The 16179-nt window shown below is 49.7% G+C and overlaps 1 protein-coding gene across 1 annotated transcript in view; it reads left to right on the top strand.

Moving 5' to 3' along the window:
• Nucleotides 1-16179, top strand: part of KASH5 (KASH domain containing 5) — a 145771-nt gene that overhangs the window by 14642 nt on the left and 114950 nt on the right. Inside the window, exon 3 of the mRNA XM_075327914.1 lies at nucleotides 10522-10702. Coding sequence (XP_075184029.1) covers nucleotides 10522-10702 — 181 coding nt within the window. The remainder of the gene's footprint in view (nucleotides 1-10521; nucleotides 10703-16179) is intronic.

Genomic DNA, 16179 nt, shown 5'->3' with positions numbered 1-16179 from the left:
CTGGATAGAGACGTGCATGAGGGCCTGTAAACCTGAAGTGCCCATTGTAAGGAAGTGGGTCTATTGTAGTATAGCCCTTTGGCAGGGCAGCCAAAAATTGGGAGGCTCCACGTTGTCCCTGGATAGAGACGTGCATGAGGGCCTGTAAACCTGAAGTGCCCATTGTAAGGAAGGGGGTCTATTGTAGTATAGCCCTTTGGCAGGGCAGCCAAAAATTGGGAGGCTCCACGTTGTCCCTGGATAGAGACGTGCATGAGGGCCTGTAAACCTGAAGTGCCCATTGTAAGGAAGTGGGTCTATTGTAGTATAGCCCTTTGGCAGGGCAGCCAAAAATTGGGAGGCTCCACGTTGTCCCTGGATAGAGACGTGCATGAGGGCCTGTAAACCTGAAGTGCCCATTGTAAGGAAGTGGGTCTATTGTAGTATAGCCCTTTGGCAGGGCAGCCAAAAATTGGGAGGCTCCACGTTGTCCCTGGATAGAGACGTGCATGAGGGCCTGTAAACCTGAAGTGCCCATTGTAAGGAAGGGGGTCTATTGTAGTATAGCCCTTTGGCAGGGCAGCCAAAAATTGGGAGGCTCCACGTTGTCCCTGGATAGAGACGTGCATGAGGGCCTGTAAACCTGAAGTGCCCATTGTAAGGAAGTGGGTCTATTGTAGTATAGCCCTTTGGCAGGGCAGCCAAAAATTGGGAGGCTCCACGTTGTCCCTGGATAGAGACGTGCATGAGGGCCTGTAAACCTGAAGTGCTCATTGTAAGGAAGTGGGTCTATTGTAGTATAGCCGTTTGGCAGGGCAGCCAAAAATTGGGAGGCTCCACGTTGTCCCTGGATAGAGACGTGCATGAGGGCCTGTAAACCTGAAGTGCCCATTGTAAGGAAGGGGGTCTATTGTAGTATAGCCCTTTGGCAGGGCAGCCAAAAATTGGGAGGCTCCACGTTGTCCCTGGATAGAGACGTGCATGAGGGCCTGTAAACCTGAAGTGCCCATTATAAGGAAGTGGGTCTATTGTAGTATAGCCCTTTGGCAGGGCAGCCAAAAATTGGGAGGCTCCACGTTGTCCCTGGATAGAGACGTGCATGAGGGCCTGTAAACCTGAAGTGCCCATTGTAAGGAAGTGGGTCTATTGTAGTATAGCCCTTTGGCAGGGCAGCCAAAAATTGGGAGGCTCCACGTTGTCCCTGGATAGAGACGTGCATGAGGGCCTGTAAACCTGAAGTGCCCATTGTAAGGAAGTGGGTCTATTGTAGTATAGCCCTTTGGCATGGCAGCCAAAAATTGGGAGGCTCCACGTTGTCCCTGGATAGAGACGTGCATGAGGGCCTGTAAACCTGAAGTGCCCATTGTAAGGAAGTGGGTCTATTGTAGTATAGCCCTTTGGCAGGGCAGCCAAAAATTGAGAGGCTCCACGTTGTCCCTGGATAGAGACATGCATGAGGGCCTGTAAACCTGAAGTGCCCATTGTAAGGAAGTGGGTCTATTGTAGTATAGCCCTTTGGCAGGGCAGCCAAAAATTGGGAGGCTCCACGTTGTCCCTGGATAGAGACCTGTTAGGTTCTTAGTGCGTCCGTGCTTGCATTTAAAAACCGCACGTGTGTGCCTGTTGGTGGCAGCGTTCAGGTGCACTTGTGTGCGTTTTGCACAAACTTGGATATAACGCACAAGTCTAGTGAATACACATCAGCACAGCATTGCAAAATGCGCAAGGGCGTTGGCAACGAACAAGGAAGTGGACGTGATGGTGGTGCAGGCAGAGACCGAGGTCGTGTGCAAGCTCTAATTTCGCCACAACAAAGGGCCACATCTACTCGCTCGCACGTCCTGTCCCAAATTCTTGGGGACCGCAGCAGTACACCACTCTTGAACCAAAACCAGTGTCAACAGGTTGTTAGTTGGATAGCGGATAATGCTTCCAGTCAGATTGGCACCACCACAAACACTCTGTCTTCCACACGGTCAAGTGTCAGTAGCCGTGACACTGCACCGCACATTTCAGAACCTGATCCTCCTTCCTACCACCAGGCCGAGTACACGTCCACTGACATTACTGATCCCACACTTGGACACTCGGAAGAGCTGTTCACGTTTCCATTCACACATTCTGGCCTCTCGCCAGCTCCTGTTGAAGTGGGCCATGACGAGATTGTATGTACAGATGCCCAAATATTTGAGCAGCCACGTTCTCACGAAGTTGGCAACGTGTCTCAACAAGGGGTGGACGATGATGAGACACAATTGTCAGGAAGTCAGGAGGAGGAGCAGGGTGCAGAAGAGGAAGACGACGTGGTGGATGATCCAGTAACTGACCCAACCTGGCAGGAGGATATGCAGAGCGAGGACAGCAGTGCACAGGGGGAGGGAGGCGTAGCATCCCAACAGGCAGTAAGAAGCAGGGTGGTGGCCCCAGGCAGACGTCAGGCAACCGTTCCCCGGAACAACAACACGACACAAGGTGCCTGTACAAATGTTAGGTCTTCCCGAGTCTGGCAGTTTTTTAAGTTGGCTCCAGATGATTCTAAAAAGGCCATTTGCAACACCTGCCATGCCAGCATCAGCAGGGGTACCAAAACTAGCAGCCTGACCACCACCAGCATGATCAGGCACATGTCAGCCAAGCACCCGACTTTGTGGGATGTACAACAGAGTCGAGGAGCAGTGCTTGCTGATGTCACTGCTACGTCTTCGCTTGTTGTGCATGCGAGCCAATCCCCTGTCCATGCTGCCCACGAACAAGCCTCCTCCGGCCCTGCACCTGCAGTTGCCCACGCAGAAATAACACCATCATCAAGCACGTCCTTGTCCCAGCGCAGCGTTCAGTTATCCATTCAGCAAACCTTTGAACGCAGGCGCAAATACACTGCCAACGCCCCACATGCCACACTTCTAAATGCTAACATTTCGCGACTGCTTGCGCTGGAAATGTTGCCTTTTAGGCTGGTGGAGACAGAAGCATTCCGCGACCTGATGGCGGCAGCTGTCCCACGTTACTCGGTCCCCAGCCGCCACTATTTCTCCCGGTGTGCCGTCCCCGCATTGCATAACCACGTGTCACAAAACATCACACGTGCCCTGAACAACGCTGTTTCAGCCAAAGTCCACCTAACCACAGACACGTGGACAAGTGCTTGTGGGCAAGGCCGCTACATCTCGTTGACGGCACACTGGGTTAATATTGTGGAAGCTGGGACCCAGTCTGAGCGAGGGACGGAACACGTCCTTCCCACACCAAGTTTTGCAGGCCCTACCTCAGTCAGGGTTTCACCCACACTCTACAGCTCCGGAATGTCATGCTCCTCAGCCTCCTCCTCCTCCTGCGCATCCTCATCCACTTTACCCTTCACACCAGTCCCAAGCTGGAAGTGTCGCGGGCGGAGGAGGGGACGCTGCGCTCTCCCACTGCTCGGGTCCGGCTGCCGCTGCTCTACGGCTGCTGCTGCTCGGTGGCTCGAGCGATGACCGGATCCCGGGGACTCGAGTGGCACTCCTCGCCCGTGAGTGAAAAGGGGTGGTTTGGGTTTTGGGGATATTGTCCGTGACGCCACCCACGGTTGTGGTGATTGTGTGGATACCACCGCTGCTCTGGACGGGGATCCCGGGAGCCTGTGACAGGGAGCAGCTTTGTTGTTATTTCTCCCCTCCGTGGGTAGGGGGGTTGGTTGTCCCGGGGCCCGGTGATGGGGTAGAGATGGATGACAGGCGGGTTGCGGGGCCTGATGAGGTGCAGGGTCGCAGGGGCAGCACTGTGCCGCATGGCACGGAGGTACTCACTCAGCCCAATGATGATGACACAGTTCACGGTAAAACAAGCGGCTGGATGGACGGGTCCCTCGGACGGCTGCGGTTGTTCCTCCCTGCAGGTTAGTGATGACTGTCTCTCCCTGCACCTAACTTCAGTGTTGGTAGCGATGGGTTCCCACCGGTAACCCGCTCCCCGACCTGGATATGGGCCGGCGGAGCCCCTTTTGCCCACAGGCGCTGGCCCTGGGAGACGGTTGCCCTTGGCGGTGGCGGTGTCTCCCCTTCACGGTTGGATGGTTGCCTTCTATCGGGACTTGGCTGTTTGGAAACCCGGAGGTCCCCTTCACTAACAGATTTGGCAAATTCACGGCGACTCCAAGCCTTGCCGGGATCCGAAAGGCCCCTGCCAATGGTGCTGGCTTCTCTTTGTATACCGGTCCGGTACCGCCGGGTCACCACCTGTCCACGGTCCTTACGGCAGACTCCAATCGGCCTCCACTTCAGACGGTCATCACATTCTGCCAACCTTGCTGTCCTGTCCGGGCCACACACCCAGACCAACTTCAGGCTCTTTGCTGTCACTTTTCTCCTCTCTACTACTTTCCTCCTTCCACTTCCTTAGCTTAACTCTCACTGCCTGTGTTTTCCCTCCTCCAGGACTGTGAACTCCTTGGTGGGTGGAGACCAACCGCCTGGCTCCACCCACTGGTGTGGACAACAGCCCCTGGGGAAGGCAACAAGGATTTTGTGTTTTGACTATGATGTGCCTGCAGGGAGTGTGGGGTGTGTAAGTGTGACGCCCTGGGCAAGCCAGGGGTCACAGGTCATTGCACCAACACACCCTACACCCCAGTTAGGTACATCAAAGCTAACCAAAAATCCTTGTTGCCTTCCTCCAGAGGCTGATGTTCACACCAGGGGGTGGGCCAGGTGGTTAGCTCCGCCCACCGAGGAGGACACAGCTCTGGAGGCGGGAAAACCCAGCAGTTTAGTTTGGGAGGTGAAAGTGAAAGGAAGTGAAGTGGAAGTTGTAAAGGAGGAGTAGGAGAAGTGGAAGAAAGGTGAAAGGTGACAGAAAGAAAGCTGAAGAGAGAGTCCAGCTGTGTGCAGGACAGGGTCAGCAAGGTCAGCAACGGCGGTGACTGTCTGGAGAGAGACCGTTTGGAAGTTCCTGGAAGGACCGCGGACGGGTAGTGGCCCGGCGGTCTGGAGCAGTGTACCAAAGGACAGTCAGCACCAGGGCAGGGGCCTCTCGGACCCCGGCAAGGCTAGGAGTCGCCATAATTTGCCAAATCCGTCAGTGAAGGGGACGCAGATCCCCCAACAACCAAGTCCCGATTGAAGGCAACAGCCCAACCATTGTAGTAGAAACACCGCCACCGCCAGGGCACCAGTTTCTCAGGGCCAGCGCCTGCGGGCAAAGAGTAGAGCTCCTCCGGTCCAGCTTGAAGCCGGGGAGCGGGTTACCGGTGGGAACCCATCGCTACCAACACAGAAACAAAGGTGCAAGGAAAAGGGACATCACCGTCACCTACTGGGAGAGCAAGTGCAGCCGTCCGTGGGAACCATCTTTCCAGCCGTGTGGTTTACCGTAAAACTGTGTCAACGTCTCAGGCTGCATGAGTACCACAGTGCCGCAAGGCACAGCGCTGCTCCTGCGTCCCTGCGCCCACCAGGCCCTGCATCTCCCATCTCATCACCGGGCCCCGGGATCACCGACCCCTACCCACGGAGGGGCAACACAACAACTAGCTGCTCCCCCACCATCACTCCCGGGATCCCCACACCAAGCAGCGGTGGTGAAATCACCACAACCGTGGGTGGCGTCACGGACAATAAACAATCCCCACACCCAACAACCCCCCTTTCACTCACGGGCGAGGAGTGCCGCTCGAGAACCCCCGGGATCCGGCCTACAGCTTGAGCCACCACTGAGCGGCAGCCGCCGGACCCGAGCAGAAGGGGTGAGCGTAGTGTGCTGACACCCTCCTGCTCGCACGCGACATAAGTGTTGTGCTCTGTGGCCCCTGGCTTGTCCAGGGCGACACAGAAGCACTGCAGCACTGCCTCGGCGAAGCGGCAACAGGCTGTGCTGAAGCTAATCTGCATAGGTGACAAACCCCACAATGCAGAAGAGGTGTGGACAGCTCTGAAACAGCATGCAGATCACTGACTCACACCTCTGAACCTAAAGCCAGGAAAGGTTGTGTGTGACAATGGCCGTAACCTGGTGGCGGCTTTGAGACGAGGCCAGCTGACACATGGTCCATGCGTGGCCCATGTGCTCAACCTCGTGGTTCAGCGGTTTCTAAAGTCATACCCAGAGCTGTCTGATCTGCTGGTAAAAGTTCGCCGCCTGTCTGCACATTTTCGAAAGTCACCTACTGCTTCAGCCGGCCTTGCCGGCTTTCAGCGCCATTTGCATCTTCCGGCTCACAGACTGGTGTGTGATGTCCCCACGCGTTGGAATTCATCTCTGCACATGTTGGTCAGGATATGTGAGCAGAATAGGGCAGTTGTTGAGTACCTGCATCACCTAAGCCGTAGGGAAATGGGTCAAACTCCACACATAACACCTGAGGAGTGGAGATGGATGTCCGACCTATGTACCATCCGCCAAAACTTTGAGGACTCCACCAAGATGGTGAGCGGCGATGACGACATTATTAGCGTCACCATACCGCTTCTCTGCCTTCTAAAATGGTCTCTGCTCAAAAACAAACATGATGCATTGCAGGCGGAGCGCGATGAGTTGGAGCAAGAAACAGTAGTGGGTGTGGGTGATAACACACAGCCCAGCCTCGTCTCATCACAACGTGCAGTGGAGGACTATGACGAGGAGGAGGATGAAGACATGGAGCAACTCTCCGGCCAAATTGAGGATATGACATGCAGTCATATCCTCGGTTCAGCGTGGCTGGCCAGAGGACAGGGTAGATGATGAGGAGGAGGAGGAGGACAGCATGTTCAGTCATCGTGTTGGTCAGGATACTGAAGTGATGGCTGTTAAGAGTCTGGCACACATGGCTGACTTTATGGTAAGCTGCCTGTCTCGTGACCCTCGCGTTAAGAACATCTTGGCCGACAATCATTACTGGTTGGTAACACTGTTAGACCCACGCTAAAAGGAGAACTTTATGTCTCTTATTCCCGATGCGGAGAGGTCAGGCAAAATGCAGCAGTTCCAGAAGGCCATAGTCACGGAAGTAGGCAAAGCATTCCACTCACAAAACGCTAGCGGCATAGGTCAGGAATCAGTGGACAACCAAGGCGTACAGCCGAGAGGGGCACAAGTCGAATGCGCCAGAGGTAGGGGAACAGTCTTTAAGATGTGGGACAGTTTTCTCAGCCCCTCACATACCACAGCCCCTGAGGTGCGGGGTAGTGCCACAAGAAATCCTAAGTTTGCCCAGATGCTCAAGGAGTACCTTGCAGATCAAACAATTGTACTCCGACATGCCTCTGTGCCTTACAATTAATGGGTATCCAAGCTGGACACGTGGCATGAATTGGCTCTCTACGCCTTGGAAGTCCTGGCCTGCCCTGCCGCTAGCGTTTTGTCATAGCGCGTTTTTAGTGCCGCAGGTGGAATCATTACAGATAAACGCACCCGCCTGTCAACTGAAAATGCTGACAGGCTGACTCTGATCAAGATGAACAAGGGTTGGATTGGGCCAGACTTCACCACACCACCAGCAAATGACAGCGGAATTTAAAGTTTGTAACGGGAATTTGCCATGTACCTCCACTCACCCATGGTAACACACTTCTGGACTTTGGCTAATCGCTGGACTGCTCCTCCTTCTCCTCATGCGCCATCATGATGACCGTTACAATAGTTAGGCCGTTGTTTCAGGTATACCCCCAGTGGTAAATTTTTTCGCCCATTCTTTCAGAATGGGCATTACAACGACAGGAGACCCGCTCCTTTGCAATGGGAACTATGTTTTGAGGCCCTCATGCACATCTCTATCCAGGGACAATGTGGAGCCTCCAAATTTTTGGCTGCCCTGCCTAAGGGCTATACTACAATAGACCCACTTCCTTACAATTGGCACTTCAGGTTTACAGGCCCTCATGCACGTCTCTATCCAGGGACAATATGGAGCCTGACGCTGCCACCGACAGGCACACACGTGCGGTTTTTAAATGCAAGCACGGACGCACTAAGAACCTAACAGGTTTTTAGGAGCGACAATTACTGAGAAGTCTGACACTATCAGACACTGCTGACTGACGTGTATTATATTCACTAGACTTGTGCGTTATATAATAGTTTGTGCAAAACGTGCACCTGTACGCTGCCACCGACAGGCACACACGTGCGGTTTTTAAATGCAAGCACGGACGCACTAAGAACCTAACAGGTTTTTAGGAGCGACAATTACTGAGAAGTCTGACACTATCAGGCACTGCTGACTGACATGTATTATACACTAGACTTGTGCGTTATATAATAGTTTGTGAAAAACACACACAAGTGCACCTGTACGCTGCCACCGACAGGCACACACGTGCGGTTTTTAAATGCAAGCACGGACGCACTAAGAACCTAACAGGTTTTTAGGAGCTACAATTACTGAGAAGTCTGACACTATCAGGACTGTTTTAGACTGTGTACACCAGCCCCAGATATGATGAAGGCTGGTATACGGTCACCACTAGGAATGGCTATATACCCTGCCTGCCTGCCTGCCTGCCTGCCTGCCTGTATACTGCTACAATAGTCCTGACAAGGACTCTTCTGGTCACTAGCCTGTATTCCGACCTGGCTATACCCTGCCTGTATACAGCAACAATAGCCCTAAGAAGGACTCTGCTACTGTACTCCAACCTGGCTATACCCTGCCTGCCTGTATACAACTATAATAGTCCTGAGAAGGACTTCTGGTCACACTGTTTGCAGCCCTGCTACGGAAATAACTATAAAGGGCCGCAAACCTTTCCCTGAAGCAGCAACACTCTCCCTGCACTGACTGTCTGGATGGCTGTGTGCAGAGCACAGCGCGCCCGCCGGTATAAAGGCTCGGTCACGCTGTGCAGGCCGGCCAATCACTGCAATTCCACAACTAACAGGGCTGTGGCATTGCAGTGGTCTGCCAGCCAATCCCTGCATGAGGGCTGGCTCTCAAAAGAGCGCCAACATGCAGGGATGAAGACCACGAGTACAGCACGAGTATCGCGAGATTACTCGGTCCCCGCCGAGTAGCCCGAGTACAGTGATACTCGTGCGAGTACCGAGTAGTAACAAGCATACTCGCTCATCACTAATATTCACTGCACCACAGACCCAGAAGCAGCCGCACAAGAGACAGCAGCACCATGGACAGGTAAGTATAGAAGTTCATGCCGTCTGTATGTTACCTCGATGCCACATGGATAGCACAGGAACAGCACACGTATTCCAAAATCATTGCCCACGGATGGGCCATACGCTCCTTCAACATGGCTGTGCAAAACACGAACTGACATGTGAAAGGGGTCTTAGATGGTGATGCTGGGTGTCAATGGGGAATGCTGGATCATGTAGTCGGTAAAAAAAAAACAGAGGGAAATTTGCTGGCCAGCAGTAGAGATGAGTGGACCCATGGAAATTCGGTTCAGTTGGTTCAGCTGGACTTTAGATAAGGTTCAGTTTGGGACCCGGACTTGACCTGAACCATAATTGGGCAATTTGGGTCTCAGTCCACATGCAGCCAGCCATAAACAGATCACTTCTGGGGGCAGGTGGACAAGGTTTTTCCATTTTTTTTATGCATACTACATCCGATCAAGCTGTTGATACCCCCTGGGCTGAGGACCGAGAGTATCCAAGCACAGCGATGCTCTTGTGAGTGGTTTGCATTCGTAAAGCATCCAAACTCCGTTTTTTGGGTACGAACATCGAACCTCGGTTTCTCTCATCTCTAGCCATCAGGATAGAGGAGGAAAACAAACAAACCTATTAATACACAATTCAACCCTCTCCCCAACAGGTATCATTTTTTAACGGACAAGTTTTATACAGACGCGTGTGAAAGCCTAATAATATGGAAAAATGGCTCACAAAATTGCAATGCCTGTATGTCTGTCTTTAAAACTTTCCTATTGAGAAAAGGCCCCTTCACACGCTATGATATATCTTATGATGTGTCGTCGGGGTCACGGATTCCGTGACGCACATCCGGCATTGTTTGACATATCGTAGCGTGTGACAGCTACGAGCGACTGTTAATGAGCAAAAATACTCACCTTATCGTTGCTCGTTGACACGTCGTTCATTTTCATAATATCGGTCACATTCCTGGATGCAGGTTGTTCATCATTCCCGAGGCAGCACACATCGCTCCATGTGACACCTTGGGAATGGCGAACGCAGCTTACCTGCGTCCCGCCGGCAATGACGAAGGAAGGAGGTGGGCGGGATGTTTACGTCCCGCTCATCTCCGCCCCTCCGCTTCTATTGGCCGGCTGCCGTGTGACGTTGCTGTGACGCCGAACGTCCCTCCCCCTTCAGGAAGAGGACGTTCGCTGCCCACAGCGAGGTCGTTCGGGGGGTAAGTGCATGTGACAGGGGTGACTGACTCTGTGCGACACGGGCAAGAAATTGCCCGTGACGCACAAACGATGGGGGCGGGTGCGATCAAACATGCGATCACGCGATAAATCGACGCATGAAATGGGGCCTTTAGTCAGCAATGTCTGACTGTAGAGTTTTTGAAAGAAATGGCAGGAGTGCAGTATTGATGACTATATAGTATAATATATGCCATGTTACTTATGTAGTGAGTGTCTTTATCTGAAGGGATGGTGCCAGCTTTCCAGATCATTGATTACTTGAAAAGTGTGACAGACCCCAGTCGTGATGAGAACCGTCTTCAATACCTGAGTAACCTGCTGGACCCAGAAGGTCAGAGTACCCTGGTAGATCTAATGACATTTCGTAAGGCCATGTCCAGGTGGATTGAAAGCTGCTGGACGGGCAGGTACAGCATATTTATATCTTATTATTAATAATGAAGTTAAAAGGGATAAGTATGAATACACCCCCAGATATTATCTGATCCTCAGCTGCTGTCACTCAAGAAGCTGCTGATTTTATAAACTTTACTTTCTTGGATTTCAAAACCTATACTGTATATCCGAGCTGACCACTAAAGAGATGTAAAGAATCAGCTTGATACTGCTAGTATAGCACTGGCTTTAGGTTATATACGAAAATCCTGGTGATTGGTTCCCTTTAATGAGAGGACATTGTGCTAAAGTTCCACTACATCCCCACTTTGTACGGCTAAGTGCACACATCCGGTTTTTGCCGTCAGGCAGAATCCGGCATGTGAGTCCTGCAACGGACCCGGCAAAATTTGTGAAAAACCGGATGTGCCGGACCGTTTTTTTCCAGATCCGGCATACCGGATCCGACAAAAAATGGATCCGGCGCATCCAGTTTTTCATCCAGCGCATCCGGTTTTGCCAGTTCCGTTTTTTTGTGATTTTTTTTTTAACCCCTTATATAAAAGTAAACCTATACATGTTTGGTGTCTACGAACTCGCACTGACCTGAGGCATCATACCCACACATCAGTTTTACCATATAGTGAACAAAGTGAATAAAATATTTCAAAAACCAAAGTGCTATCGCACTTTTTTTGCAATTTTTCTGCATTTGGAATTTTTTGCCGTTTTCCAGTACACTATATGGTAAAACGTATAGTTTCATTTAAAGGTACAGCTCATGCCACAAAAAATGAGCCCTCATATGGCCATATTGACTGAAAAATAAAAAAGTTACGTCTCTCAGAAGAAGAATGGCGAAAAAAAAAACGAAAGCGAAAAATCGGCCGGTTGTGAAGGGTTTAAATCCCTCAATCCCATATATATATAACACATATGCAAAGTTTAAGAAACCCTTAATTTTTAAAAAAAATAAATACATTTCCCCATTTGTATACACGATGTTTTTGTACACAAAGATCCACAAAGTACCATAGGTGCTTTCCTTTGAGAAATAACCCAATCATGTAAAGTTACCTTAAAATGACACCAAATACAAAGGTTTTGGAACAAGTTTAATATTTTTTTAATCTCTTTTTTTTTCTGCAATGGAGGAGCTACATACAGTGCTGGCCAAAAGTATTGACACCCCTGCAATTCTGTTAGATAATACTCAGTTCCTTCCTGAAAATGATTGCAATCACACATTCTTTGGTATTATTATCTTCATTTATTTTGCTTGCAATGAAAAAACACAAAAGAGAATGAAACAAAAATCAAATCATTGATCATTTCACACAAAACTCCAAAAACGGGCCAGACAAAAGTATTGGCACCCTTAGCCTAATACTTGGTTGCACAACCTTTAGATAAAATAACTGCGAACAACCGCTTCCGGTAACCATCAGTGAGTTTCTTACAATGCTCTGCTGGAATTTTAGACCATTCTTCTTTGGCAAACTGCTCCAGGTCCCTGAGATTAGAAGGGGGCCTTCTCCAAACTGCCACTTTGAGATCTCTCCACAGGTTTTCTATGGGATTCAGGTCTGGACTCATTGCTGGCCACTTTAGTAGTCTCCAGTGCTTTCTATCAAACCATTTTCTAGTGCTTTTTGAAGTGTGTTTTGGGTCATTGTCCTGCTGGAAGACCCATGACCTCTGAGGGAGACCCAGCTTTCTCACACTGGGCCCTACATTATGCTGCAAAATTTGTTGGTAGTCTTCAGACTTCATAATGACATGCACACGGTCAAGCAGTCCAGTGCCAGAGGCAGCAAAGCAACCCCAAAACATCAGGGAACCTCCGCCATGTTTGACTGAAGGGACCGTGTTCTTTTCTTTGAATGCCTCTTTTTTTTTCCTGTAAACTCTATGTTGATGGCTTTTCCCAAAAATCTCTACTTTTGACTCATCTGACCAGAGAACATTCTTCCAAAACGTTTTAGGCTTTCTCAGGTAAGTTTTGGCAAACTCCAGCCCGGCTTTTTTATGTCTCGGGGTAAAAAGTGGGGTCTTCCTGGGTATCCTACCATACAGTCCCTTTTCATTCAGATGCCAATGGATAGTACGGGTTGACACTGTTGTACCCTCGGACTGCAGGGCAGCTTGAACTTGTTTGGATGTTAGTCGAGGTTCTTTATCCACCATCCGCACAATCTTGTGTTGAAATCTCTCGTCAATTTTTCTTTCCCTTCCACATCTAGGGAGGTTAGCCACAGTGTCATGGGCTTTACACTTCTTGATGACACTGCGCACTGTAGACACAGGAACTTTCAGGTCTTTGGAGATGGACTTGTAGCCTTGAGATTGCTCATGCTTCCTCACAATTTGGATTCTCAAGTCCTCAGACAGTTCTTTGGTCTTCTTTTTTTTCTCCATGCTCAATGTGGTGCACACAAGGACACAGGACAGAGGTTGAGTCAACTTTAATCCATGTCAACTGGCTGCAAGTGTGATTTAGTTATTGCCAACACCTGTTAGGTGCCACAGGTAAGTTACAGGTGCTGTTAATTACACAAATTAGAGAAGCATCACATGATTTTTCAAACAGTGCCAATACTTTTGTCCACCCCCTTTTTTATGTTTGGTGTAGAATTATATCCAATTTGGCTTTATGACAATTTTTTTTTTCATTGAAGACAAATTAAATGAAGATAATAATACCAAAGAATGTGTGATTGCAATCATTTTCAAGAAGAAATTGAGTATTATCTGACTGAATTGCTGGGGTGCCAATACTTTTGGCCAGTTCTGGAGCTCTTTATTAAAATACAAGGCCAATAATAGTACAAAACAAATGGGCCTCAAAAATGGGGACCTCCTGGCTGGCGGATGGCTGGCTGCTGGCGGATGGCTGGCAGGGTTGGGCAGCAGGCAGTGTTGGTCTTGGTCGGCAGGCAGTGAGGAGTGAGATAACTGGCCTGAGAGACTACTTGGTTCTCCCCTGCTTCCAGCAAGCCTGCGCTCCCCTGCACCCCACCATCCAGAGTCCTGGGACCGGAAACCCTCGAGCCACAACCGCAACACCCCCCCGGATCTGAGCGGTTCGACCACTGCAGGGGCGGCACACATTCTGTGACTGGAGCCACCATGATGGTTGTCTCCACGTCACAGAAAACTGATTTCTATCTCCATTCTGATAATGGTATCAGGAGGCAAAAAAATAAGCATCTGCTTGTCATCATAGAAAACCCATTAGGCCTTGTTTCATCAAAGCTTACATTTCATATGCCAGTCTTGATTAAGGATGCGCAGAAGTAAAATGCTCCAAATTCATTAAAGGATGTGCACCTCCTAATAAATTTGGAGCATGTCCAAGCCCTACTCCAGCGTGAGAAATACACACCAGTCAATGACTTTAGTACATTTTTTTCCATAATATACACCACCTGTGTGGCTTAAATCATGATTCATTTGTTGAAATTGTGGAAATCACAGAATTGATACACATGTTACTAACATGCAAATGATGGAAAAAGGGAAACAAAGTTTGCAAAAATCTTGATTTATTCAGTATTAAAGGGAACCTGTCATCAGAAATTTAGCTTGAAACCTAAAAGTTTCCCCCTCTGCAGCTCGTGGGCTGCATTCTAGCAGGTTCCTGTACTTTTTGTGGCCCCATTTAAACCAAATTAAATACTTTATAAACTTGTTACCTTTTGTAAATTTTGTAAATCGTCCATGGGGGCGAGCTCTCTGCTGACCGTTGCTGTTCCTCCAGCACATTGATGCCGTCCCCCCACGCTCCATTTCATCCATCAGAACGCCGCCCACTGCGCCCGAGGTGCCGCCCACGCCAGGATCGCTGGTGATGTGTGTCACAAGCACGAGATTATGGGCGGCGCTGTGATTGCATCGCAAGTGCCCGCCCATAATCTCGTGGACGCGCTTTCCCCCACTGCCTCCAGCGTTCTCTGCAAGCGCTCGCCGGCCAAATGACCTGACGTCACCTCCTTCCCATCTTACCCTGCAGCAGGGCAAGATGGGAAAGAGGTGACGTCGGGTCATCTGGCGAGCAAGCGCTTGCGCAGAACGCTGGAGGAAGAGGGGAAAGTGCGGTCACGAGGTTATGGGCGGCACTTGCTGATGACACTCACAGCGGCGCCCATAACCTCGTGCCTGCGCAAAATGTCACCAGCAGTCACACGTGCACACAGTGCACAGTCCCGCTACAGTCGCACAGCGCATGCGCGGGACCACGGGCGTCCAGGGGCGGCGTCCTGAGATATGAAATTCAGCATTGGGGGGCGGCGTAAATCTGCTAGAGGAACAGCAACGGTCAGCAGAGAGCCCGCCCCCATGGACGATTTACAAAATTTACATAGTAAAAGGTACAAGTTTATAAAGTATTTAATTTGGTTTAAAAGGGGCCACAAAAAGTACAGGGACCTTGCTAGAATGCAGCCCTCAAGCTGCAGAGGGGGAAACTTTTAGGTTTATAGCTAAATTTCTGATGACAGGTTCCCTTTAAGTTCGAGGGTTCGGAAATCATCGCACTTAAACATCTTGGCTTCTAAGCGGCAGATCTTGATGATTTGCTCAAGTGCATTCCCTGTGGCAGAATATTCATCAGACGACCATCAAGAACCTCAGTGAAAGCAGCCAAAATATGCAAGTATGGGAATTTTCGTGTGTGGCACTCATACTGGATACTGAATTAATCAAGATCTTTGAAAAATGTTGTTTCAATTTTTTCATCATTTGTATATCAGTTAGATGTCTATCCATTCTGTGATTTTGTATTTAGGTCATACAACGTTTTCACTAGACCTAACCCTTACAAAGGGCGGCCCACAGGCGACATCCAGCTTTTTGACTGTGGCTGTCCGTCATGTTGACCATGACAGTCAAAGGGCTGAAAACAGAGACCCATGGGCCATACCATTCCATCTGATGCCCGCCATCCGTGTCCAAATATCAATGCTATCTGCAAAAATATATTGGTAGAGGATGGACCCTCCGGCTGCTTCTTCATCATATGTGACTGAAACAGGAGACGCTGTGAGGTCACTTCACTGTGTCTACTGTATGGAGAGTCAGTGCACCAGTATCCGGAGAGAGGTGAGTATGTGTTGTTGTTTTTTTTGTGTGCATGAGATGTATGCCTGTATATAGGGAGGCTGTTAATGCTCATATTGTATTTAGTGGGCTATGTGAGGGCTCATACTGTATATAGATGGGCTATGTAGGGGCTCATACTTTAAAATCTATAATTAAGGGGCTCATACTGTATATAGCGGGGCTGTGTGAGGTTTCATACTGGATATAGGGGCTATGTTAGGGCTCATACTGTATATAGGGGCTATGTTAGGCCTTATACTGTATATAGGAGGGTTGTGTGTGGGTTCATAGTGTATATAGAGGGATAATCCTCTATATAGAAAGCTGTGCCTAGATTGATCAGGCAGTTTGTTTAGACAAATATATCCAATTTTGAGATTTAGTATATTACACCCTTCATAGTTCACAT

The sequence above is a fragment of the Anomaloglossus baeobatrachus genome, chromosome 11 (assembly GCF_048569485.1).
Source record: "Anomaloglossus baeobatrachus isolate aAnoBae1 chromosome 11, aAnoBae1.hap1, whole genome shotgun sequence".
NCBI classification, from domain to species: Eukaryota; Metazoa; Chordata; class Amphibia; order Anura; family Aromobatidae; genus Anomaloglossus; species Anomaloglossus baeobatrachus.
Note: the sequence above shows the minus strand (reverse complement) of the source record. Positions and strands in the feature narration are given on the sequence as shown.